Genomic DNA, 25,748 nt, shown 5'->3' on the forward strand with positions numbered 1-25,748 from the left:
ACATAGCACATGCCAGGTCATTTCGTCGATCATGAGCACTTAATATATGCATGGATCCAATCTCCACACTAAATTTTATTACCAACCGACGGTCATCCGGTAAATCTAAAAGATGACCATCTCGTAATATCTCATCCTCATAAGAATCCACGCCACCGGTCTCTATACACCTCATATATATATTTATACATATACATATATATAACATTGTATTTCTTCACGGGCATAATTGAATACCAGCCGATTTGCATATATTGTCTTACACTCGGGTTATTTACGAGCGACTCTGTTTTTTAAAAATCAATCGACGTTCGTTTTCCTCGTTATCGCATCTCATTATCCTCAAGTTATTATTATGTATTTTGTTTTTTTTTTTATCGGTTATTTTATATTATAAGTTGTTATGAACCAATGAAAATAAAATCGATAGATATTCTATCTGGGCCGGTATCGTGAGTTTGCTGTTCACGTGTCAATACGCACGCTTATTCTATACATTCATCAGCTCGACATCGGTGACGAGGATAAGAATGGAATTGTCACGGTGTAGATAAGAAAAACTTGAGATATAGAACCCGTCGAATAGGAACACTAATTTTGCGTCAACGAACCCGCCGCACTTTGACAGCCTTCTCTACTAATGTACACTGCGGCGTTGATCCCACGTTGATACGCGTGTTGTTGACTGCTACTACTTCTACAAAGCTTTACATAGTATTCCATAGCCTTGTATATACTGTACATATATATATATATATATATAACTGGTCTGATGCAAGCGAGGGTATCTTATCTTGATATTGAAAGAGAGTGAAAGAGCGTGTAGTGTAGACCGAATCGAGTAAATCAAGTGAGCCAATGGTTACTATCAGTTGTGATTCGTACGCCGTTGAATGATGGCCATCATGAAAAACTAAAAAGTTGATAATAAAAATATGTATAACAAGTTTAGTTATTAGTATTACTATTAACAAAATAAAACTAGTGAAGTTTTAATCCCGATAGTTGAACTCGTTGGCTCTCTATGATTGTTGTTGTTATTCTGGTGACGTAGAAGGGGTCGCGGTTTGGTGGCCAGTGAGAGTAAGGGAACTCTGGTACGAGTATGAGTAAGAAAGTGGACGGAGATTCTTTAAAGCGGGAGTAAGAGGAGAGCGTGTGGTTGCTGGTACGATTATTCTTTACTCTATCAGACTCAAGAGTTAACTCAGTACAGGACTCGGGATTCTCTCGTCGACTCAAGTTGTTTAGTCGTAGGAGCTTTCTTACCTCCAGTTGCTCGCACCTGTCCTCGTTTAGCTGGCCCGGACACGCCCACGACCAATCGACGAGCGCCCTCAGGCGTGACGTCACCGGTCCTGGCGGGCCTGGTGGGGACCAACGGGGACCACTGATGTCCTCGCTCCTGGTGGGAGAAATCGCGTTAACTCTAGCCCGCATCTAAGCCTATGGTTTTCGTGTTGCTCCTCAATGTCCAACGTGCATCTCTGGCTCGCAATCCGAACCCATGTCATTTCTCGGCATCTGACCGTCAGGTAAACGTCACTTTAAAGTTAAACAAAGTTTACTTTAAATCCGTTATTTAAAGCCCAAAGTTAATTCACAGATTAAATCCCCCGACACTCCTGCCAGTGATTACTATTACTCCAAGGGATGTCTATTTATTTAAGTGACTTGTGCTGTTTCTATTGATTATTTTGTGTGTGTTTTCTTCTTTGTGCATTGTTTATTTATTTATTTATTTATTTATATTTATATTTATATGTATATATATATATATGTATATTTAAATGTTGGTTTCAAAAGTGAATTGGTAGTGGTGTTAAGTATTTGTTGGAGATATTTGAACCAAGGGGTGTGATGCCCTGGTTATCATGGTTCGTCGTGAGTGAGGAAAGAGGTCAGAGGTGGTCGTTTTATTCGACACCTTGGCTCAGTGTGTGTTGCAGTAAATATTTAATAAGCCACATCAAACCCCAGTATCATCTCTCCTACAATAACTTGAATTCCCATAACGGCTACTTGGATAATTGTAATTGCAACTGCCCGAAAGTGGTGATTCCATCAGCCACGTGATTATGGTGCACCAAAGAGACACGGCGCGGCCGGTCTCGTACCTGCGTCATCATCACTATCATCACTATCACCATTGTCATCACCACCATCACCGTAACAATAATTACAGTAGTTATAATAGCAATAATAATAACCAAGATGTTAACAAAAATCATCACAATGAGAACCAACACGGGCGTTGTCGCACAACAAAACGTACCAGACCACCACCAAGGATATTATTGGTAATTCTGCTGAGCTTCTGGCTACCGGCACTGGAAAGTCCCGGGGTCCTGGCCTGTGGTCCCGGACGGGGTGGCGGCCGACGACCCATTTTACGTAAATTAACCCCTTTAGTTTTCAAACAGCATGTGCCGAACGTAAGTGAAAACACATTGACTGCGAGTGGACTCTCCGAGGGTCGCGTTTCCCGGCATGACTCGAGGTTCCGTGATCTAGTGCCTAATTACAACGCGGACATTATTTTCAAGGATGAGGAAGGCACCGGAGCCGATCGACTCATGACACAGGTGAGTTTTCTTTATCACCATATGTATATTTTTATATTGCCTGAGTTACGTCAAACGATGATATTAACTAGTGATAATACCCATGTAATTATAGATGATGATGATTAATCGTAACAACCCAACAGTAACGAGTTTAGTTATGGTTATTTATTTATTATAAACATGTTATTGCGCTCAACTTACGTGTGTTTACAGACTTAACATCACTGACTCGGTTAAATGCGTGGGCACATTTATATATGTATATGTTATAAAAGTTATCTGTTTATATTGCCGCTCGTTAGCCTTTTATTCATATGCATTTATTGCTGTTTATACATTACTTTACACCTTGCTTGTACTACTGTGTTAATAATAACAACTTCGATTATTATTTGTCGTATATTTTTTTTAAATTCCATCGATTTATCGAAAACAAATTCATTGAAAAATTTGGAGTAAAAGTTTTCATTGTCTTATTATTTAATTAAAGATTTTTTTAAAAACGCGGGAAATTTTTAAATTTCAAATCGAATTTTTTTTTAAACAAATATTAAAATTGGAGTATTTTTTTATTTTGATGGAACAAATTGTAACACAGTCTTGTATATGTACATGTATAAAATATATGAACTGATAGATAAATTTAATTTTTTTCTCAAAATTTTGTAGATAAAAATTATTTTACTCTGAAATTTAGAGATTTAAAAAAAAAATTAATTATTTTTTAAATTTCAAAATAAAATTCTCACTGACAAAAAAAACCTTAGTAACACTTTTATAAGTTACATTACACTAAAAACACCAGTCACTGTTATCCGTAAAAAATATTATTTTCGAGATATTAAGAGTATGCAGAAGACACACGATAGTGATAGTGATTAAAGTAAATGAATGATCGAGCTGATCTACCTTTTTCAGATCTAAAATTTATCTATGTTGTAAATATTGTTTGAGCACGTGTTTTAATTGCAGTATAATTACATTGCCAAGATAAAGTAACGTAATTTAAATAATTTAATTTATTTTTATCTTTATAATTTATTTACTCAGCATTAAATGTTATTTTAAATTCAATTTTTTTTTAGTTTTTACTATTTCTGTTTTAAAATAAAAAATCTATTTTTCTGCCGACGGCCTTTTCATCGGAACATCTTGTCGGCGATAATACGTAATATATATCTATAGATGTTCTTTTAAAAAAACAGGTGTGGCATAGACGCGACAAGTGTTTTTTATTTGTTTATTTGTTATTAAAAATTTTTTAAATTTTTAAAAATAAAATTACTCAAAATAATATTTTAATTGTCAATTAAATGCGTAAGGTTTTTTCATTAATCGGAATAAAATATATGAAGAGTGTAAGAGGTTTTTGAATACTTGAATTAACATCATAGAGGAACTTTGCATGTAATACATTAGTAGTAACAATTTTTCTGACGATCTCTTGCCACTTGACTTAAAATATTTTATTTCATTTAATTTAACTATTATTTATTTAAATAATCTTTGTTTTATTATTATCTCGACAAATTTATTTTAAATTTAATTTATTATCAGTTAAAATATTTAGTTTTAAAATATTTTATTTATTATTACCTTTTATAAATATTTAAATGCATTAGCTATTTATTTTCCATTTATTTAATTTACTTTTCGTAAAATTATTTACTGTTTGTTTTATATTTTTTTGAGCTCAAGCGAGAGGAGGCTGAAAAAAAAAAAAAAAAAAAAAAATTAAAAAAATTCGGTGGATCGACTCAGACGTTTTAAGTAAATGGTTAAATATTTCGTGGGTACATAGAAAAAATATAAAATAAAGATCGAGAAACAATATTTACAGGATCTCTTTGCGAGCTGTCTCGAGATTTAGAAATATAAAAGTATAATATATATATATATTTACTATTCCTAGAAAATGACTATATCAACCACTGTCTTTCATAATCACGGTTAATTTGTTCAAAGTCGGCTGAAAAATTTTGTTTGACGACCAACAAACTAAATATATTTACACAAAATCGATAACGGACAAAAATAAAATTTTTGTTGAAAGAATTTTTGATTTTTTACCCGAGACCAAAATACAGAAAAAAATAATAATAATTTTTTTATTTATTTATTTAAACTAATAATTTTTTGATTTTTTTCAAAACGATAAATTATAAAAAAAAAAGTTTTTAAATAATTGCACTTATAGTTTTTTTAATTTTCTACATGTGCATATTTTTTTTTTTTTTTTTTTTTAATGAAATTGTTGATAAAAAAATCAAAAAATTGTTAATTGTCTGGTAACTTGAGAATCATTTAGAGAAGAGAAATAAAGCCACTGATCTTTTCTCGGACCATAAAGCATCGGGTTCTCGCCTGACGACTGACGACTAGAAATGACGTCAGTTACTCCTTTGTCTTAGGAGCCCCCCGATCGATGTCCCATCGATGAGGTTTATTTTTAATAAATTTTTGTTTTCATAACATCGGATCGCATCGCGCTGGCTGCTGTGATACTGAATACCCTGATAAGGAGTTATTAATATAATAAGCTGACCGAATCGAGACGAGACGGATATTGTTGATTAATTGTAGCACTTGATTGGTGTCACACTGTCACCGTTGGGTTTTTAAATTTATTCGGGATTCGTTTTCTATCAGGGGACCATCTTTAATCCTCTATAATACTGCCTCGCACTCTACTCGATACATATATAAATATATATATATAGACATGTATAAGATTATTTCAAGTTAAATTCACTTATAGAGGCAAGGCTTGATCTCTTTTTTATTTTTCTATTGATGGGATTGTGACACATTGATGTTTTAACCCGGTATCACGTGTTGCCACGTGCGACTATCGAGTTTCTTCCTGATTAAATCTGCAATTCAATAGTTATTATTGTCAGCTTGTATTTCTTATTAAAAAAATTTTTTTCTTTATTCTTCTACTGATTTTTTTTTTTTTTTTTAGATAAATTAATGAGGACGGAAATGGGAAAGTGAAGTGAAATTAAAACCCATAAATTCCTAAATAGAAGCCGTAGAAAAAAATGTAACATCCGTTATTTAAAATAATTAAAATCTATTGAAGCATAATGATGTAAATGAAGCCATTTTGTGTGTATGTGTGCCGAAGAAGTAGCGAAAACAAGTTTTGGAGGTCATGCGCTGTTGTGCAGCTTTAAATTTAATGTAGTGTCCAACAAACCGAGCTCCGATTACAGAAAAACAAATTAATCCAAAATCCCTCGGATAATTTTTTGAATAAAAAATTTAAAAAAAATGCGGGACGCGCTATTAGCGGTCACTTTATTTAATTGCCCGACTATTATGACAAATGAAAACAAAGTCGGGCTAATGATGTTTCGCTTACGCAAAAAATAGTTTTTATATAAAAAAAGATAAATAAGAATGGGAATAAAAATAAAAATGAATGAGGTATATTAAAACGAGTGGCAATATACTGCTCCTTTGTCTACATGTAAGAATCTCCGCGTCCGTGCCGCCGCTAATTAAGGTCCCTCAAGGGGGATGAGATGTTTTTAGGGCGAAAACGGTTTTACACGGTGTTATACCAACTAAACTAACCCAGGTTATTTTTTATCCGTTTCTGCCTCAACCTCAACCTCCACTTGTTCTTTTATTATTTTAATTATCATCGTTCCTCTATTTTTTCTGCCATCTAACCTCAAAAATAGAGACGCTGGGGTAGGTGTCGCTGTCTGAAGTTCGCGAGCCCGAGGAGGTTATGACCATTGAGAAACATCATCTGGTTGGCTATAGTTTGCTCTGGGAGCTGGGAAAAGAAAAAGAAAAAAAAATTAGCAAGAGGGTTCTCTACAGCCGACGCCATAATCCACCGCGAGATCGAGCGTAAGGTCAAAGGCTCTGCATAACGTCATGGCCGACCTTTATTATTATTATTATTATTATTTTTTCTCATCCATACGCCTTCTTTAAGTTCTCATTTGGACCTTCTCTCAGTTTTCTTCCTGCTTCAAGATTATATTTCATCTTAAAACTTCTCACACGAAGACTTTTAAGTTTATAAACTAAATATGGATTTTAAATTCTAGTCTGAAATAATCACCAGGAATTTTGATAAAATATATATTATACATATATTTATTGGCGTATTAAAAATAAATAATGAAACTAGGCCGATGGGGTTTAGTCCGGTGTAAAGTGATCTTTGCGACCACTTCCTTCCTCCATGGCCGACGGGATCCGATGACCAGTTTGAGGTCGACAATGACCGACGTGGGAAAGGAACGTAAATTCTCTTCTCCTTCGATGCCTCTTTTTTTATTAAATAACTTCAATATATTTTATTTAATTTTTCATCATTCAAATTAACCCAATCGATAAAAAAAAATATTAACTGCAGTTTCACCGTTCCCTTTCTCCGCTGAGCAAACACCGGACAATTTATAGGTTTGCTCACATGCCATTTCTCTTTTGTCAAATTGTTCTCATGCTCAACCGGCACACGGAATCACATACAATATTACCGATACTATATATATATATATATTTTTTTTTTTTGTTAATAATTTTTAAAAAATAAAACAACTCCATATGCGGTATGAAAAAATTCACATAATTCTGTCTCCCTCTCACTCGGTAGATTTATTTTACCGAGCTAAATAATACAGATTTAATGTTGATAAATAAATAACTGTATAATTCATGTCGCGACATTCCATTGTTCATTGTCTTGTACTCATACTTTTATATATTTACGATCCTTACTCGGTTAATGCATTTAAAAGTAATGCACCCCAGTTTCTTACTCATATATTTAACACACGAAAATTAATAAACAATAAATAAAATAATAAAAATATATATTATTTATTATGTTATAAATAAATACACGCGGGAAATTTAAATAAATAACAATAATGTATTTTTTTTAATGAATATTCTATGGTTATATTCCTTTATTCAAATAAATTCAATTAATTTCCATAGCACAGAACAATGGCCGCGGTTTTATATTTGAGTAAAAAAAAATGATCAGGTTATTTGAATAAAAATAATTTAGCGAGTGTATCGGCGAGGGATACTAAGGGGTATTTCTAAAAACTCCATGGGATTTTCGTGGTACGGGAATAATATTGGCATCTTTTGAGAGATGAGTAAGGACGCGGAATGCAGGGTGGCCATCGTTGGGGCAGAGAGTCGGCGAGTGACCGCACGAGAGGATCGATCGAGATTTCGATTGACGAAGTGGTGAACGAGAGCTGGCCAGTGTTTGAGAACAAGAATCAGGTGAGTACAAAAACGAGCAAGATCGACAGAACACGAGTAGCTACGATTTGGTGATATGATAAAAAAGAGTACGGGCAAAGGATTCCGTCGCGGGCAAGTTATTTATCGTTCTGATTTAATACTACGACGTTTAGTCGACGCGACGGAATGCCGAGGCTTTAAAGTCGAGGCATTGTATAGAAAATAAGGGCTCAGCTGACCAATAATCGGTAACTTAAAACCCATTGGTGGTTAATACGGTGACGTGCCGAGCGTTCTTCAAACCTCCGTCGTAATAATAATTAATTTAACTTTTTGCTCATCCGTACCAGCTTTTATTTTATCTTAGACATCTTTCGTCGCCTTGTTACTAATTTCAATTTTTATTTTCAAACAAAAAAATTACATGTGACATTAAATTATGCCCAATTCCTCATGCCCATTTTGCCCCTGTCTTGCAGAGCAATGACCTTAGAGCCTCGATATTTTTTGTCTAATTACTAGCATTTAGTACAGCGCAAATAAATCCAATTATCAAGTTGATTATTAAAAATTTTTTAAAAACTCAGCAGTGAGTATTTAAACTCCAGTTGGCTATTGTTCTAAAAACTGGCCAAGTATTTTTTTAGTCCTTGTATTGTATGCCAACACCGAGATTGTTTCGTCCTCATCGCGTGGTCGATGTTTTGCTTGCCGTTTAATCGCCGTTAACGAGCGGTTATCGTTCCCGTCAGTAGAAACACGATGATGCTAACGAGCCGATCGCCGGAAACAATCTCAGCTCTCACGTTAAACACAAATTTTATTTATTTTTATATACACAGAAATAAATTATTTCTCAGCGCAAGAAAAATTTTTTATTATGGACTAGAAAAAATTTTTTGACGAAAATTTTCGTTTTCAAACTCATGGTGCAAAAAATTTCTCAGGGCAAGTAAAAATTTTTTTGAGTGAGTAAAAATGATTATTTTCTGTCTACATACATTTATATTGACCCATGAATAATAAATATCAACGGTAGACGAAAAAAAAAATAAACCGCGGGAAAATTTGAAATCTCGTGAGAAAATTAAAAAAACCGGTAGTTCGCTTAATTCGAGAATAAATAATTCAAAGACTTCAAAGACGTATTTAGAAAAACAAATACCGGATGTAGCTTACAATAGTAACATCACCTTAGGTGACTTTAACACACGTGTATAAATAGTCAAAAATAAATTAAAACATAAAAATAAGCATTTATTGAAATCGACTTGCGTCATTTTCATTGTTTAATAATTAATGTAAACACCAGCGAAAATATATATTATAAGTTTGATTTGCGCTTTGAGAGCGACAAAGAAAGCGAAAAAAAAATAAAAATGATTACATTCATTGATAATTATAATTTTATGTGACAGGGATTAATTTACGTTTAAATTATTTAAAGTGACTTATTATTGACACATATTATGACGTAAATTAGTAATATTTGAAATTTGTGTGAAGGAAATAAACGGTAATATAAGTTTTTAGATAAGAATTATGATCATTACTGATAAGATGAGTGTTTAATGTGTGTTATCAAGTTGGTATATATTAACCGTGAAAAAAATTGTAGAGAGCACTTGCTGTTAAAATGTCTTACGATAAATTACTGTCAGTGTTCCTCATCACCCTCGTCCATTATTCATCATGTAAGTTGTTACTTTATATACTAATTAGCTATTTTACATACAAGTAGATTTTTAAAAACCGAGTACGTGGCGCTTTGTTGCCTCCGTCACGTAGCGAACTTGGGCTAAAAATTTATTTCCTCAGGTATTTTGTTTTAATCAGTGATTTGTGATAAATAAAAATTTTTATCCAGGTGTACCCTTAACCAACAACGAGTTGGGTGATTACGTTTGGGATTGTGTTGACTCGCGGGCCATAAATATTGAGGAACGGGGCTACAAGACTGAAGACCAGACCAAGCTGGCTAATTTTTTGCTGCCGACCTATTGCTATAAATTCGAAAGTGGCGACTGGACAGTGGACCCACAGGCAGTGACTAAAATATTTGAAATCTACAGGCCAAAGTTGGCCAGAGATTACAACTGCACGGACTTCAATAACTGCACGATTCCTATTTTCCCGGCAGACAACTTGAATACAAACGACGATAAGCTCAAAAAGTTCATTAGAGTCGTTCTGGGAATACCTTATTAATAGATTATTTTTTTATTTTTTTTATATACTAGATGATATTGTTTTTTTTATAAATAGTATTTTAAATTATTGTAATTATACGTCGATTTTAATAAAATTATTTTAAAAAAATTTATCAAGTAGTTTTTTATTTTTTTAATTTTTATTTTTAGAATAAAATTTAATTTATAGTTTTATAGACACAGATGTTCACAAACATGACACATGCGTTCATCGTGTCGACTATTTTTCAAGGTTTAAATATTTTATTGATAACACTAATTACAGTTACAGCAGCACTGAAAGTACGTGGGTTGACTGAATATTTATAAATTATTATTCGAGCCTATTGTAGAAAAGTTTAAACTGCAGGCTGGTGAAAAAAGGTGACAACTGAATGGTTTTATGTTTATTGGTGTATCGGTAGCTATATAGCAACAGTGTTACGAATTTTAAAAGCTGGTTAGCTCAGTCAGTGCCGTAGATCTGGGTCTAGGTCTTGGTCTAGGTCTTGGTTCTGGTCTGGGCTTAAGTTTGTTTATGGGGCGAGCACCCCGTTGAGAAATTTTCAGAGACTTAAGCCAGAGCTGAAGAGGAAGCTTATAAAATAGCTGGGTCCGGGACTAATCAGCTATTCTGCACAGTATTTAAAAATTTTTTTAAAAATCTTGGCGTGATATTTTATAAACAAACCGGGAATTTAAAATTCCTGTGTGTGATATTGTAAGAGGGGGAACCAGAGCTGAGAAGATGAAGATGAAGATGGAATTTCTTTTGAGAAAAAGAAAAAAGTATTCTGTTTATTCACCCGTAAATAATCAAAAACGGTGTAACTAATTCGCCAGGAATATTCCTGTTGCTTTTATTTAACTGTTGGTATTTTCTTGCATCCGGGCTTTGTAAATAAATATTTTCACTTTTAAAGTAAACTGTCCCTGATTTTTATCATCTTTGATTCTGATAATTTTACCCCAAATGTGTTGACGGGTTTGAGAAACTGTTTTAGGTCATTACAAGCCTCCGATCGATACCCGAAATCTCGTAAATGTTTTTCTTTCCGAGCATTTGGTTTCACTATCACCTGATCTAGTTTTTTAATTTTATTTTATCCGATAAATTTTTAAAAAATACCTAGTAAATTATTTCTCAGCCTCCTCATTGCTCTGAACTCGCTCGAAAATAGTAAACAGAATTTAAGCATAAAAAAAAATTTTTAACCGAAAAATATTTGTATCGCGATTAGTTACGCGCCCGTAGCAACGCGTTTAGATTATTCACGCTCGAGGATTCAGAGAAAGAAAAAAAACAAGATTGTCATTCCTCTATAAACATAAATCTCCATATCCCATTGACTGAACATAAACTATTTACTTGGAAAAAAAAAAAAAAAGAAAAAGTCTGTCTCATATTTTCGGAAAGTGATTTTACTTAAATTAAATATTTATAATTATTTTAACGAAAAATAAATTTTAAATGGTAATAGATAATAAAATTTATTACGCATTTAATGTACGAGTATTTAAAAGTATTAGAGAAACCAACCGCGAGGTTATATTCATAATAATCGCGTTACGATCCTCGTAATATTTAACTGGCGGTCGTATAACAGTCTGACTTTATTGTTCCCGTCTCCATTTATGCCCTCGCCAAACTTTAAACTATGAACTTAACTTTTATTTTATTTTTCCGTCCCCTCAAAATCTAGGTCGGGGTAAAATGGAAATTTGAGAGAAAAAAAAAAAAAAGAAAATTAAAATACTCCAATTTTCCTGAATTTTTTTTTTTTGCACAACGGATGTCCATTTTACCCCAGCGTAGAGTAATTTAAAAAATTGATAGAAAAAATTTAAAGTTTCGAAATTAGAAAAATTTGATGATAGAGAGCTGGATTATCTACAAGATAATTTTATTGGTTGGTAAAAAATGGTGATCATCAATCTATTGTAGGCTACACAATGATGAGCGATCGATCCCTTGAGATCTCTGTAAATACTAGGTATACATAAATATTTTGAATGATTAATTTGTCAGATGACAAAATATAAATGTTTATATTTGTCCATATAATAATAATCTATCATCTTAATAGCTCATTTATTAAATTATTATGTCAGTAAGCCGTCTCATATTTTTATTACCCAAGCTGGGCAAGATGGTCCGAGAAAAAAAAAGCGGCAACTTATCATTATTTCCAATGATAACGAAATTGAGTAAAAACCAGTTTAGGGGAATTTCCGAGATAAATTTGAATAAAAGCTTGCGGAAAAAATGTTTAGCGAGGCTACGAGGTCGTTAAGGATGAAGCAAGGAGTAGATGGTGATTGCCGATAGCTACTTAAGTTAACCCTTGGGGTCGCTCGGCAGCGAGCACAAAAGTGCATCGGGAGCCTCTGGTTGCCTCTGGTTGCCTCTGGTTGCCTCGCGTCATCGGAATGGAGTGTTTGGTGGCATGCAAGGGCCACACACCTCGAGAGACTAATAGCCACCGAGATAACGTAAACACTCGAGTAGCGGCGGATTTAGCACGAAATCGCCCGTACTTTTGTAAGCATCGTGGCCGGCTTAATCCGGTATTTAATTTCCAAATGCTATCTGAATTTTGAACTGATTTATCGATTTATCCCCTGCCCCGAACAAAGCTACCAGATAAAAACACTTAAAACCTCTCGGAAAACATGTCCACCGTGGCTTCCAGCTTACATCCATAGCATGCACCCATGGACCCATGCATCCTCCTCAGCTCCGGCCTCCATTCACGGCAGGCACGGAGATATCGAGGAAGATTAATAACACTCTCGGTCCCGGTGTATACGTACACACTATCCCAGTACGGGCAGGGAGGGAAGGGAGCAAACAAGAGCCAGAGGTTATCTTCCATCGTTTTTTATTATTTTTAAAACTCCAGTCCCTCGCTCATCATTTTCATCTCCGGCCTCTTGTTTTATTATTTTTCCAGCTCGACCTGACCCGACTCGACTCAACTCGGCTTCTTCCACCTTCTGTATGTTGTTCTCTATTATTTATTCCCGTCTATCTCGTGATGCGAGTCCTCTTCTAGAGCCAGACGATGAATCGATGGATATTTATAATGCCCAAGACAAATATCTCGATAGGCTTTTCTGTGTCTGTAAGTGATGATGATCTCCTTCCGGTGATGCGGAAGCCTACTCGGGTTATGAGTAGTCGATTACGAGGGTTTAATGGGGACTCTTAATCATCCAGCCTCATATATATTATATACACACCCAAGACACTCTCTTTATATATTTATATACATATATATACTCAACAATATAACTTGTTTGACAGGATTATATTGAATGTGTTGCGCGTCTGGCGAACCGTTTTTTACTCGTCATCGTACTCTCGTTGTCGTCATCATCTTTGTATTTATAAATATATACATATATATACCTTCTCTTAATTAATCATTAAACGTAACCATTTTAAATTAAACACCGTTACCAAACTATAAATTAACCGTTCAAAAATAATTATAAACTTTTTTTTACCGGCTAATTATTTCATTTTTTATAGTTTGTCTTTCTCGGAATTAAAAATCCACTATATACATATATATATTAACGTGTATATTTATTGTAATTTATTGCCGCGGACTTTACCCAGTGTTTTGAGATGAAAAACTGTTCCCATTTCAATGGACCAATTGTTTAGTGTTTACGCTCTCATATATATATACATATATATATTGTAATTTTTCGATCGCGAGACCTGGAAATTTATAAATATAGCAAATTGTTTATGTGGTTACGAACGGAGGTGGATGGTATACGTGCCAATACTCACATCTACACACGCAGTTATTATCGTATATAATTCGAGTCGACGTCAATAAACGTTTTATATGTTTACACTTGAATTAATAATTATTATTACACGCTTTGCTTTGTTTTAATTTGGTATAATTGATGTTGAGTCTATTTTTAGCTGGATTAGGCCAAGCTGGTTGCTTTAGTTTCGTGAGCTCACGGGTTAGGGAACATTAATTCTACAGTAATTTATATTTTAACGGCGGGATGCGTCAGCGTATTTTTATTTGATAACAAAATCGTGGCCATAGCTGCTGAAATAAATGAATTTTTATTTTTGTAATTATTATTATTTTTTTTTTTTATCGAAATAATATCGAGGTCAGGTAGTCAAAAACAAATTAGTCGTATCAATTACCCGGGAGATTATAAATTGATTTAAAAAATAAAAAAAATAAAAATGAGAGAGGATTTATATTTTTTGTGAGTAATGAAACTACTTAACTAAACGGTTTGTAGACAATATGAGTTTCCATTTTATTTGTTGGGCTCTACTGGGTGTAGAACAAAATATTTGCTGTAAATAGTTGGATTGAAGCTGGACATCTGAGGGATAAAAGGACGAGATAGGATCTGGGACTTGATCCTTGGACGGGATGAAAGGTATGGCTGTGTGTTGTATAGTGGAGATGAAAAAAGAAAGAGGGGGGGGGGGGGGGGAGGGCGAAAGTAGTAGTGGGCAGTGTGGAGGTGAGAGTGACCAGAAGGAAGAATAAAAAGGAGCTTGTAGTGAATGGTGTAGGTGGACCCGCGTGGATTCGAGCTAATCTGACCACTTTGGAGGGCCCGAAGTCTGCCCGGGTAGCCGTGTTTTGCCCAGGGATCGTGTTAAGGGGATTTACATTCATTTTTGATCCTAATAACCCGATCCGAAGATCCTGGAGCGCGATTTGGAACACGATACCCACCGCTCGTGCAACCCCCGTCACAATATGCTTTTTTTATATTACGCACACCAACAAATTATACTCATTCAATATATATGTATCATTTACATATTTCCATATATTATTATATTTATTTATCAATTTATTAATGTGGGAAATTTTTCAGGCTTTCCTCTGAACTTGGAATTCAAATAACTCGTAAGCTAGGCGTTTTGAGTGGAAGATTATAAGGAACAAATTTTTAGTAAATTAAATTTCCTACAAAAAAGGTCTCTTTGAATTTTTACGTAAAATCACTAGTTTAAGTGTAAGAAGCAATCGAAGAAAAATAAAAAATATGCATACTTGATCCGATGAATTATTTTGTGATAAAAATTAAAATTACGCACAAACTATCGGGTGTATCGTAAAAATGCATGGGAATGATTTTGTAGGAAATTTAATTAGCAAAAAAAAAGGTATCAATGAATTTTTATGTAAGTGAGATAGTTTGGGCGCGAGAGGCAGTTAAAGTGAGATGGAAAATGTTTACTTAAAATATACAGTGAAGATAAAGTTGATTGTTTTGTAACAAGTTAATTAAATATAAATATATGTAATGATTAGATAAAACAAATATATATGTATATATGTACATAATTAGTGTAATAAAATAGTAATGTTAAATAGATATGGGCATTGGGATGTATGCAATAATATATAGACGGCAATGTCGGTGCAGTCAAGTGTATCGACTCTCGCGATCGACCTTGACGAATCGGGTCTTACACGCTCACACCTGCGGCACTTACCACACGTTTAAAGTGAGAGAACTGGTCTGCCGGGTAGCTTACATTAATACATATCAGTAAGAGGAGGATAAAAATAACAAAATATAATATAATATAATATAATGAAATAAAGAGAATAAGTGAGTGAGTGAGTGAGTGAGTGAAATCGTTTGAGACAGCCAAGGGCGATGAGGCGTCGCAAAATTCAAGTCGACGGGACGTCATCACCCAACTTCACCCTCACCTACTACACTCACATTCTCATCAACAGTTTCACTCATCAGCAGTTTAATACAACTCAATAAATTAACAATTATATGATTATTTGCTCTCAAAAATTTGAAATTTTTGGTTTTACAAAGGGTGTGCATTTAATTTATGTGAATGAGGTGTAAATTTGAATGGTGTGATTATTATAATTACATGTGGTGTGCATATATTTGAAAAAAAATGAAAGGTGTGCATACAAGATGTTTCAAAATTTTTGAAAGGTGTGCATTTGATAATAATTTAAAAAATGGCGTGTATTAACAATATATGGATTTTTTTATGTGAGAGGCGTGTGTATGGGTGTGGATGTTAAAAATGTGTATGGTGTGCATATGATGAGAATTTTAAGAAATGGTGTGTACTTGAAATATATAGAATTGACTTTGATGTGAAAGGTGTGTATGGTGTGCATTTATCAAAAAATGTGTAGATAGTGTGTATGTGCGTCAAAATGTATTAGTTAAAAGTTGATGGGTGTTTGTGTCGCTTGTAGCGGTTAATCCGTTCCCACAGACAAAAGAGGATTCGTGGCATGTCGAGTCCGATATTTCTCATCGTTCACTCATCTCTTCAACTCACTCTCACTCCAGGTAATAAGGATGTAACCCGAGACACTGAGACACCTTCTCGGTCTTCCAGGAAACCTCCTCATCGTCATTATCATCGTGTGTATTATAAATAACAGACACGAGACACTCTGTTATATTACAAACTAAAATACTCAATGAAAAATCGATATTTTTTTTATTTTCAATTTTTTATATACACTCGACTCGCTGTTATTGCCGGAGGACTATCTTTTTTTAGTTTCGGTGACATTTCGCTATGCAGAGCGCCTGGTTTTATGTCCAGGCGATAAATCTCCTGACATTAAATGCTCTCGCCCGCGCTAAAGATTTATCGTCCTGTTGCTGGTGATTCATTGGCACGAGGAGGCGTCAGTGTCGCCAATGCACAGTAATACTAATTTTTGATTTTTGTCTGATACTTTCCCATCCATTTATTCTCAATTGATTACATCCATCATTTTTTTTTTCTTATTTCATAAATTTTAAAATTTACTACTCGGCGAGTTTATTCCGCCGGTGAAAAAAAAAGTATTTAAATATTTATAAATAAAAAAATATTAAAAAATGGACAGAAGACCTCGTGAGATAGGTCATCCTTTCTTCACTTAGATCCTCTTAGCTTTTGTCCATTGAGATTCTCACCGGAATTTATATTTTTTTTGTCCATAACGTAAGTACCAAACTGAGAGCTCAGTAAACACTCAAACAGTCAACTCAACTCACTACTGAACGCATCTATTGTTGCCTCGTCATCTTACTTTTAAACTTGTCGTCTTCATACGCGTAATTCCCTTGAAATAATTCCTTGAAGATCCGAGCGAGATAAAAGGGAAAAAAAAAATTACAACTGAAAATAAATTAAAATTCATTCATGAAACTACTGAATGAGTTTATAAAATCAGCTGAGCTCAGTGAATGAAGTGAGAGAAGCGTGAAAGTGTAAAGCTACAAAATGAAGTGGTAGCATGCAAATGTGAAGCTGTTGAAAAAAGTAAATCCCGTGTTCTAATTTGAATTTCGCTCGCGATCCCGCGGCTCGGCGGATGGAAGCGCTGAGTAGACCGAAGAGCGAAACAAAAACGCGGATGAAGATAGAAGGGGAATAAGTCGGGAAGATGAAGGCGGGGCTCGAAGATCTGCCCCGCGAGATCTTCAGTACCTTCACACAGAGATCTGCCCTCTCTCCGGGCAGCATCTTCCATCGCGGCTATAACCATCATGGACCATGGGCTCTTTTTAAACCCAACCCCCTCGCACGCTCACGAGGGACCTATTCGCCGGCCCACCTTACAATTTTACATCATCTTCCTTACTTTTAATAAGATTATTCGTCACGAGAGCTATATTCCGCATTCACCTCCATTATTATCGCCTAGCAGTCACTCTGTTCACACCATGGTGTGCTCTACTTATATTTTTTATTTATTCATTTTTATCCCTAATTCCCGATCGATAATTTTATAATTAACTTGAGTTAAACTTTCATTTATTAAGTAAAATTAATGCACACCCTTCATACCTAAGGTGTGCAATAAAAAATTTTTCAAATTTTCAACTAAGTAGTTTTTGCACACCATCATGACTACGGTGTGCAATATAATTTTTTTTTACAGTTAATTTAAATACAAAAATTAATAAATGGATACCAAGCACACCCTCTGTACTTGGGGTGTGCATTATAATTTTTTTGCGGTAAATTTAATTACAAAAATTATTAAAAGGAAATTAAGCACACCCTCTGTACTCGGGGTGTGCACTAAAAATTTTTCTTGAAAAAAAAAAAAAAAAGAAAATCGACATATTTAAGTGAAAAATTTTGTATTGATAATTGCACACCTCAACGTAAAACGTTCTATTTATATACTATAAAAAATTTATTTATAATGAGTTTTACTTAAATAAAACTTGGAGATAATTATTATCAGATATTTATAAATTGAATGAATTGAATGGTCGGATAATGATAAAAGTAATAATAATAATAAGCCCTTGTTGGTGATATGGTGTTCAGATGAGATGATGCGGCGTAATGAAAAAAGGAATAAAGGGTTAAAAAATGGCGATGGTAGGAGCGAGAAAGAAAGTAATACAGGTTTAATCCTCCGGCAGGACGGTATATACATTATAGTTGGCGGTTCGATGCAAGCCCACGATAATGCATGGTTAGACAGAGAGTATATGCGCTCGAGTAGGCGTCCTTTTGCGATACGTGGATGATTGACACGTTGTAATTAGCTGTAGGCTTTATAGCTGACGCTTTCTCACTCGATGCAAAACTTAAATTATTTTTATCCATATATCCATATATATAGATATAAATAATTGTAATAATAATGATAAAGGATTAAGAGAAAGACGATACGAAGCTCCGTCTTATTTGTTAGTTGCTGTACACGAATGCCATTCCCACGTACGAAAGTGCGCGACGGGACTCCCTCTGAGATCTTTCCTCATGAATATATCTCCGAGACTCTCTTCCCTCTCTTTTATATAACTTTTTTATTTGCTAGACGTTATGTGGCTTAAAATTTTTTGTTGTATCCTCCCATTCGCCTCCTTGTCAAGAGACTTACGAGGAGGTGGACAAGATGAACAAGAACTTGAGTCTTTCCCATTGTCTTTGCAATGGCTGATTCTTCATCTTGTCTTTTCATATTTTTTTACCAACATATATGTTATATTTTTTAATTATCTCCGCGATAAAACACTCAGCTGTAATTTATTTTCAAAAATTATCAAATAATTTCATTATTTTATTTTCAAATTTTAATTACTCATAAGCTATTGGTCCCAGGTCAAAAACTCTTATTACCAATTTTTTGGCAAATTTAATTTCCTACAAAAAAGGTATCAGTAAATTTTTATGTAAACCCACTAGTTTGAGTGTAAGAACCGCGCGAACAAAATAAAAGAATTACCATGAAGAAAATTATTTTTTTTTTGAGAATACCAAATTCAAAATTACTCATAAACTATTGGTTGTACGACAAAAGTACCTCAGTTCAATTTTGTAGAGAATAAAATAATTTAAAAAAAAGTCCTTATGAGTTTTACCATAAAATTGGTATTTTAAGCGTAAGAATTATTTTTTTAAAATCTAAATAAAATAATAAGACCGAGAATTAAAATAATTAAAAAAATAAAAATAATTATAATAAATATTTGGGAACATGATCTTCAGAATTGGTTTCTATCATCTACCGGCGTGTCGGGTAATTTTTTATTGTCGGTCATTGTCAGTATATATATATATAAATATATAAATGTGTATATGGAGTGGAAGATTGTTGTCCAGCTCACGAACAAAATGTTTGTAAATAGATGTTAAATTTAAGGAGGGGCATTACGATTACCTGCTGTGCGAACATGGAACCCCATCGGGTGCAATACGAACTCCCAAAGACTCTAAAAGAAACCCCAGAGTCTTTAGACTCACAGATACATAGTAAAGTCCCAGAGCCACAGAGTTTAAGTTCGTTTTCGTCTGTTATGTATCCGATACACTAGTGTAGTCTGTATTATATAAATTTTTTTATTTTTTAACCAAATTATACATACTTGGACCTTTATCTTATTCACTGTTCCATTCTATTCTCATATCTTCTTCCTATTATTTATACAACTTATACTTTATGTATTTATTTAAAAGACTACGCCAGCAAAAAGGCTTTTATCGAATTATTTGCTCAGCAAACTTTATTTAAATCCATTTTTTTTTCATTTTTTTTAACAATTAGTCATATCCGAGGCCTCTGAGATTGTGACAAAAATTAAATATGCCAGATATATATTAATAGTTGTGCATAATAATTTAATAGTGGCCGACATTTACGCCCACGCGATACCCAAAACCGAATAAACACTCAGGTTATTATTTATTATGACGGCTGTATAGTTTTCTATGTGTACTTTTTTTTGTCAACCTCGAAAGTACGTTGATATATTGTTGGTATATTTCTTTAGAGGAAATCACACTCATGGGAATTAACGTTGGCGGGGTAATATATTGGATAAATATTCGGAGAAAGACATAAATTTTTGGGTGATCTATGGGACAGTTGTTACTTCAAGAGGATACCGATATCTTGCTCTACTATATCTATTGTCACATGCTAATCGTTTTACTTTTTTCTATGTTTGTTCATTCATACAAATATTTTTGTCGCATTAAATAACTTTGAGTCATAAATATTTTAATAAGAATAATAATATTACTAATATACTCCGTTTTTTTCAAAATTCGTGAACTGAAGATTTGAAATTCAAATTTCGGCTTAAATTTTAGAGATACGAAAAAAATCAATCAATACAAATTTGTAGAGCGCTAAATTTTCTATAAAAAAGGTATAATTGAATTTTTTGGTAAAATCAATATTTCAGAAGTTATTTTGTCGGTATAAAATTTTGAAATAAAAAATTTTTTCCAAGAACTTGTTTCAAAATTCAAAACGTATTTTTTAATTTACTGAAAAAAATTTATGATAGATCGTTTCCTTAAAAAAAAAAACACAATGATCTATTTAAAAAAATAAAAATTGAATTAAAGTTGAATAAAAATGCAAGTCACTGTAAAAATCTAAACCCTGTAGAAAAAGTTAAATACAATAAAAATTAGTGCATTGACAATAATACAGCGTAAAAGCCAAAGTATCGAGCGAAATACCGAGTACATAATTTAACAAAAGATTCGGCACAAAGTACAAAGTCAACGAGTTTTTCCGTTGGCTTCTCGCACACGATCGATTTTTTTAAAAAAATCACACACGGGCCGTGTGTCCGAAAGTATCGAATAGAGCATCAGAGCCTCCAAGTCTTGACATTATGAATAAGTTTTGGGCAAAAAAACTCACACCCTCATCTCTTTTACCGTAGATCCCGTTTCGGTCCTTTAGCTCTGATCCTCCAGGTAAAATATCCAAAGTGACAGAAGGAAAAATATTTAGACGATAGTCCACAACAACTATAAAAGCCTCTTCCTTTTTACTCGGCTTTCTTCCATCTTGTATTTATACTCGTGTTTGCCCCCAATTCGCCATGGACCTTTTGGTTCTATAATAATTCTCCTCAATACACAAATACACAAGTTGATTCTCTCAATAACTAACCGCTAGACTCGACTAGTCATTTTTTCTTTCACATCTTTAACATTTATACCTTTCATTCCTGTCAAACAAACGATCAAAACAACCATTTATTTTTCATTCTTAAATACTTAAAACTATTTACCTGCTTACACTTTTTTTTTCTTTCCTTTATTCATTCCACACTTTGTTTTATCTTTCAAATCGCGACCACAAATCGCATTACCAATCCGCTTTAATACTTTTTTCAAACAATACTGGGAATTTTAAATGTACTGATCACCAAATAATACAAGATTACGAAATTCATTATTTTACTCCAAAACTTCCAGCCTTCAATTAGTTTTTTTAGAAAAAATAAAATTACTCGTTAAATATGGCTCGTAGGTCAAAAATACTTAAGAACCACTTTGTAGCAAATTTTATTCTCTACAAAAAACGTTTCTATACATTTTTTTGAAAAACCTATAGTTTGACTGTAAAACGCATTTTAGTAAAACCCGAAAATTCATATAATTTGAATGATTATTTTTTTTGGGAAATATTAAAATAAATATAACTCATAAAATATCAGTCGTAGCTCAAAAATTTATATAACTAATTTTGTAGTAAATTAAATTTCCTACAAAAAAGGTTTCTTTGAGTTTTTACCTAAAACTAATAGTTTAAGCGTGAGAAGCGTTTTCACAAAATCCAAAAATGTTATTTATAAAATTTAGTCTTTTATGTAAAAATAAAAATTGAAATTACTCATAAATTATTAGCGGTATATTAAAAGTACCCATAATGATTTTGTAAAGAATATAATTTTAAAAGTAATGCCATGTAAATTTTTACAAAAGCGTGAGAAATCCGAAACTAAAAATAATTAATGGATTTTAAAATATTTTTTTTCGCAGAGATGTAAAGAGAGACTGAATACATTAGCGATATCTGTAATGAATCAATGGCCAGGAGTTAAATTACGTGTTACCGAAGGCTGGGATGAAGACGGAAAACACGCGACTGATTCACTTCATTACGAAGGACGCGCCGTCGATGTAACGACAAGTGATCGAGATCGATCTAAGTATGGAATGCTCGCAAGACTCGCGATTGAAGCTGGCTTCGACTGGGTCTACTACGAATCGCGATCTCATATTCACTGTTCCGTTAAATCAGGTAATTATTTTTATAAAAAATTAATAATTAAATTAAAGTTAATCATAAGTATTTTAAAAAAAAAAAAAAAACCCTCCGTAAATTCAATGACTAGAGTGTTGACTTGAAAAAAAGGTTCGTAAAGTGTTAAATAAAAAAGAGAAAAGGTGAAAATAAGAAGCTCTAAACTAAGAAGTCACGGATGGGAGAATACAGTCGGCGCCGGGCATTAAATCTTTGATTTACTTGAAAGCGGAAGGTTCTGAAGTAAAACGACGCGTTAATATGTTTTTAAAAAAACGTATTTTTTTTAAGCGGTTGTATTGATGACACTGCCGCGTGTAATATATCGTCGGATATACGGGAAATAAAATAAGAATGTGACTTTTTTTTTTTTTTTTCAAAGATTATATGAAATTAAATGAGAGATAAGAAAAATTAAAAGACAAAATTTATTATTTTTAAACTTTAAAAATTTATTGTTTTCAATCGGCAATAAATTAATTTGATTTTTCATGCTTTTAATTTTTTATTTAAAAATAATTTTTGCTGCATCGAAAAATTAAATTTTTATTGAGAATTAACAGCAAAAAAATCGCGTGGGAAATATTGACGAATAAAGATTATTTTTTTAATGCAACAAATGTTTACATTTTATTTAAAAAAAAAATCATGTCGAGTTGGCTTTTGCTGATAATAAAAATAAAAATAAATAAATAATTAAAACAAATTGGTGCGATTTAAATTCAAGTGTGATTTTAAGTTTTAAGTTTAAAAAAAAAATATTTATGTAATAAAAATATTCCGATTGCGTTAATGGTAGTCCCGTTAGATTTACGATATGCATAATCTGTAAACATTCTTAAGATTTAAATAGCGATAAGCGATAATAATATCAATGATATTTTAAAATAATATTTTTTTATAAAATTTGTTTGCGGATGATTAAATAATTTTCTGCTTTAACGGCACCACCACGAGTAGTCTTCTGCAAAGTTATAGTTTCTCTTCTCTATACTCTCCTGATAATATTCTAATATAAAATATATATAAATATAATCCAATTAAAAAAAAAAATAACCTCGTTTTTAGTAAAAAAAAAAAAAAAAAGATTTTTTTTTTGCTCCATTTTAATTGGAATTGAAAAGTAGTCTGATATTTTAAACGGTCTATAGTCATTAAAAAATATTACCCTATTAAATATGAAGATTCTAGTTCGCGATCAAAATTATTTAATATAAATTTTTATAGCACGTTATTATGGCTTATCTTGATCTAGTATACTAGAAAAAAATCAATAAATAATAAGGTCAAATTATCTGATTAATTTAAATAATAACGGTAGTAATAATTATTATTTTTTTTTAATAAAATTTTAATTAAATTTTGAATTCAAATAATTCATCAACTATCGAGTTTACAAAAAAATCGAAAGAATAATTTTTTTCAGCAAATTCAATTTTCTATAAATTTGTTCTCGTGCATTTTTATCATATCTTTGATAAATAACTCACAATATTAATTTGAAGTTCCCGGTTTATAATTTCAAAAGTTTTACTCCATTTAGTAATGGAGTGGCTTTAAAATCCAAATTTTGACTGAACTATTGAAAATACGACAAATATACCTCAGTACAATTTTGTAGGAAATTAAATTCTCTAAAAAAAAGTTTCAAATGACTTTGTTCACAAATTCAATAGTTTAGACGTAATTTTAATTTAAAGTAAAAAAAAAAAAATAAATTAATAGTTTTTAAAATAATAATTATTAATGTTTTTTACAGAATCATCATCAGTTGGAAAATCTGGTGGTTGTTTCCCAGGAAAAAGTAAAATCCGTACTTCCAATGGTATCCAAAAATCATTATCGGATCTCCAAGTCGGTGAGAAAATAGCAGCGTTAGATTCAAGAGGGAACGTTATATACAGCGAGGTCTTGGCGTTTATGGACCGTCAGCCAATGGAAAAACGACAGTTTATAAAACTGACGACATCATCAGGAAAACATTTGACCCTAACACCCGCACATTTGGTACCCGTTAAGCAAAACGACGTAGAAACAGTTACTTTCTCTGCTCGTGTTAAAATCGGGGACCGTATCTTGGTCCAGGATAACATTCCGTCAACGTCATCAGCTCTGCCCGAGTCTAGATTACGCTGGGACACCGTAATCGAGGCTAAATTAATTCTCGATAGTGGGGTCTATGCTCCACTAACTTCCGAGGGTACTGTTTTAATTGACGATGTCGTTGCATCGTGTTACGCACTCGTCGATAGTCAAACTATCGCGCACTACGCATTTATGCCATTTAGATTTATTCATTCAATCCAATTGTACTTTGAAAGCATCCATACATTTATCTTCCCCCACTCGCAAAAATATACCCATAGAAATAATAACAATATTAATAATAATTATAATATTAATACTAATGACATTAATGTTGAGGATGAGGCGGATTTCGAGCTTAGCAACGAAATCGAGCAGACCCGCGAGGACTCACAGCCTCAAGGTGTTCATTGGTACCCGTCATTCCTTTACAAAATATCATTATATATATTACCGTCCTCAATGATCTATTAATTAATTTAATTAAGTAAATTATAAAATTTGATACCGGTGTGAGTGTTCACTTAAAAAATTTAACAATAGAGATTTAGAAATTTATTTAAATTTAAAACTCGATTACGTCCAAGCTGTAATGAGTAAAAATTCACAGTGAATTTTATAAATATTTATATATATACAAATATACATATAAAAATACATATATAAATGCATTCAAAAATAATAAAGTCGTAGATTAAGTCGTAGACAAAATGTTGGCCAGTCTTAATTTTTTTTTTCAGTTAATTAATTAATTAATTAATTAATTAATTGGTTTATATACGTGCGTATTTATGTAAATAATTTAATTGTAAACAAAATTAATTAATTGCTTTTATCTTAAGTTTTTGGAGTACCCAAAAAAAAAAAAAAATTTTAAATAAAAAAAAAGTATTTATCACTAAATGGAACTGTACTATATTTTTATTATTATTATTCTTATTTTTATTATTGCTATTAATGCTGATAATATTTTTATTATTATTATTATTATTGTTAAAATTAAGTTAATTAAAAAGAAAAAGAAAAAAAAATTAATAATTAATAATACAAAGGCTAGAGTTTTTCGCTTTTTATTTTTTGTAAAGCTCAAGTTCCAGCATTATTAATTA

The 25,748-nt window shown here is 32.6% G+C and overlaps 2 protein-coding genes across 3 annotated transcripts; both read left to right on the forward strand.

Annotated features, from left to right (window-relative positions):
• Positions 1–891: 891 nt before the first annotated feature.
• Positions 892–25,497, forward strand: LOC103570762 (sonic hedgehog protein). Of its 2 annotated transcripts, none has more exons than XM_008548614.3 (3): positions 892–2,585; positions 22,290–22,551; positions 24,314–25,497. In XM_008548614.3, the coding sequence occupies exons 1-3, from the start codon at positions 2,079–2,081 to the stop codon at positions 25,111–25,113; spliced, it is 1,569 nt and encodes a 522-aa protein (XP_008546836.1). In that variant the 5' UTR covers positions 892–2,078; the 3' UTR covers positions 25,114–25,497. The 2 variants fall into 2 exon arrangements, with proteins under 2 accessions (XP_008546836.1, XP_014297933.1); XM_014442447.2 differs by lacking the exon at positions 892–2,585 and adding an exon at positions 7,653–7,835 and having other exon boundaries at positions 24,314–25,496.
• Positions 9,384–10,119, forward strand: LOC103570761 (uncharacterized). Its single transcript, XM_008548613.2, has 2 exons — positions 9,384–9,490; positions 9,664–10,119. The coding sequence occupies exons 1-2, from the start codon at positions 9,433–9,435 to the stop codon at positions 10,002–10,004; spliced, it is 399 nt and encodes a 132-aa protein (XP_008546835.1). The 5' UTR covers positions 9,384–9,432; the 3' UTR covers positions 10,005–10,119.
• Positions 25,498–25,748: the final 251 nt, after the last annotated feature.

The sequence above is a fragment of the Microplitis demolitor genome, chromosome 5 (assembly GCF_026212275.2).
Source record: "Microplitis demolitor isolate Queensland-Clemson2020A chromosome 5, iyMicDemo2.1a, whole genome shotgun sequence".
In the NCBI taxonomy this organism is placed as follows: Eukaryota; Metazoa; Arthropoda; class Insecta; order Hymenoptera; family Braconidae; genus Microplitis; species Microplitis demolitor.

Excerpts from the sequence above, each read along its gene's own strand:
- LOC103570761 (XM_008548613.2), top strand. The coding sequence starts at position 9,433 with ATGTCTTACGATAAATTACTGTCAGTGTTCCTCATCACCCTCGTCCAT. Across the intron at positions 9,491-9,663 it reads CCTCGTCCATTATTCATCAT|GTGTACCCTTAACCAACAAC; the intron begins GTAAGTTGTTAC and ends ATTTTTATCCAG.
- LOC103570762 (XM_008548614.3), top strand. The coding sequence starts at position 2,079 with ATGGTGCACCAAAGAGACACGGCGCGGCCGGTCTCGTACCTGCGTCAT. Across the intron at positions 2,586-22,289 it reads CCGATCGACTCATGACACAG|AGATGTAAAGAGAGACTGAA; the intron begins GTGAGTTTTCTT and ends TTTTTTTCGCAG. Across the intron at positions 22,552-24,313 it reads TCACTGTTCCGTTAAATCAG|AATCATCATCAGTTGGAAAA; the intron begins GTAATTATTTTT and ends TGTTTTTTACAG.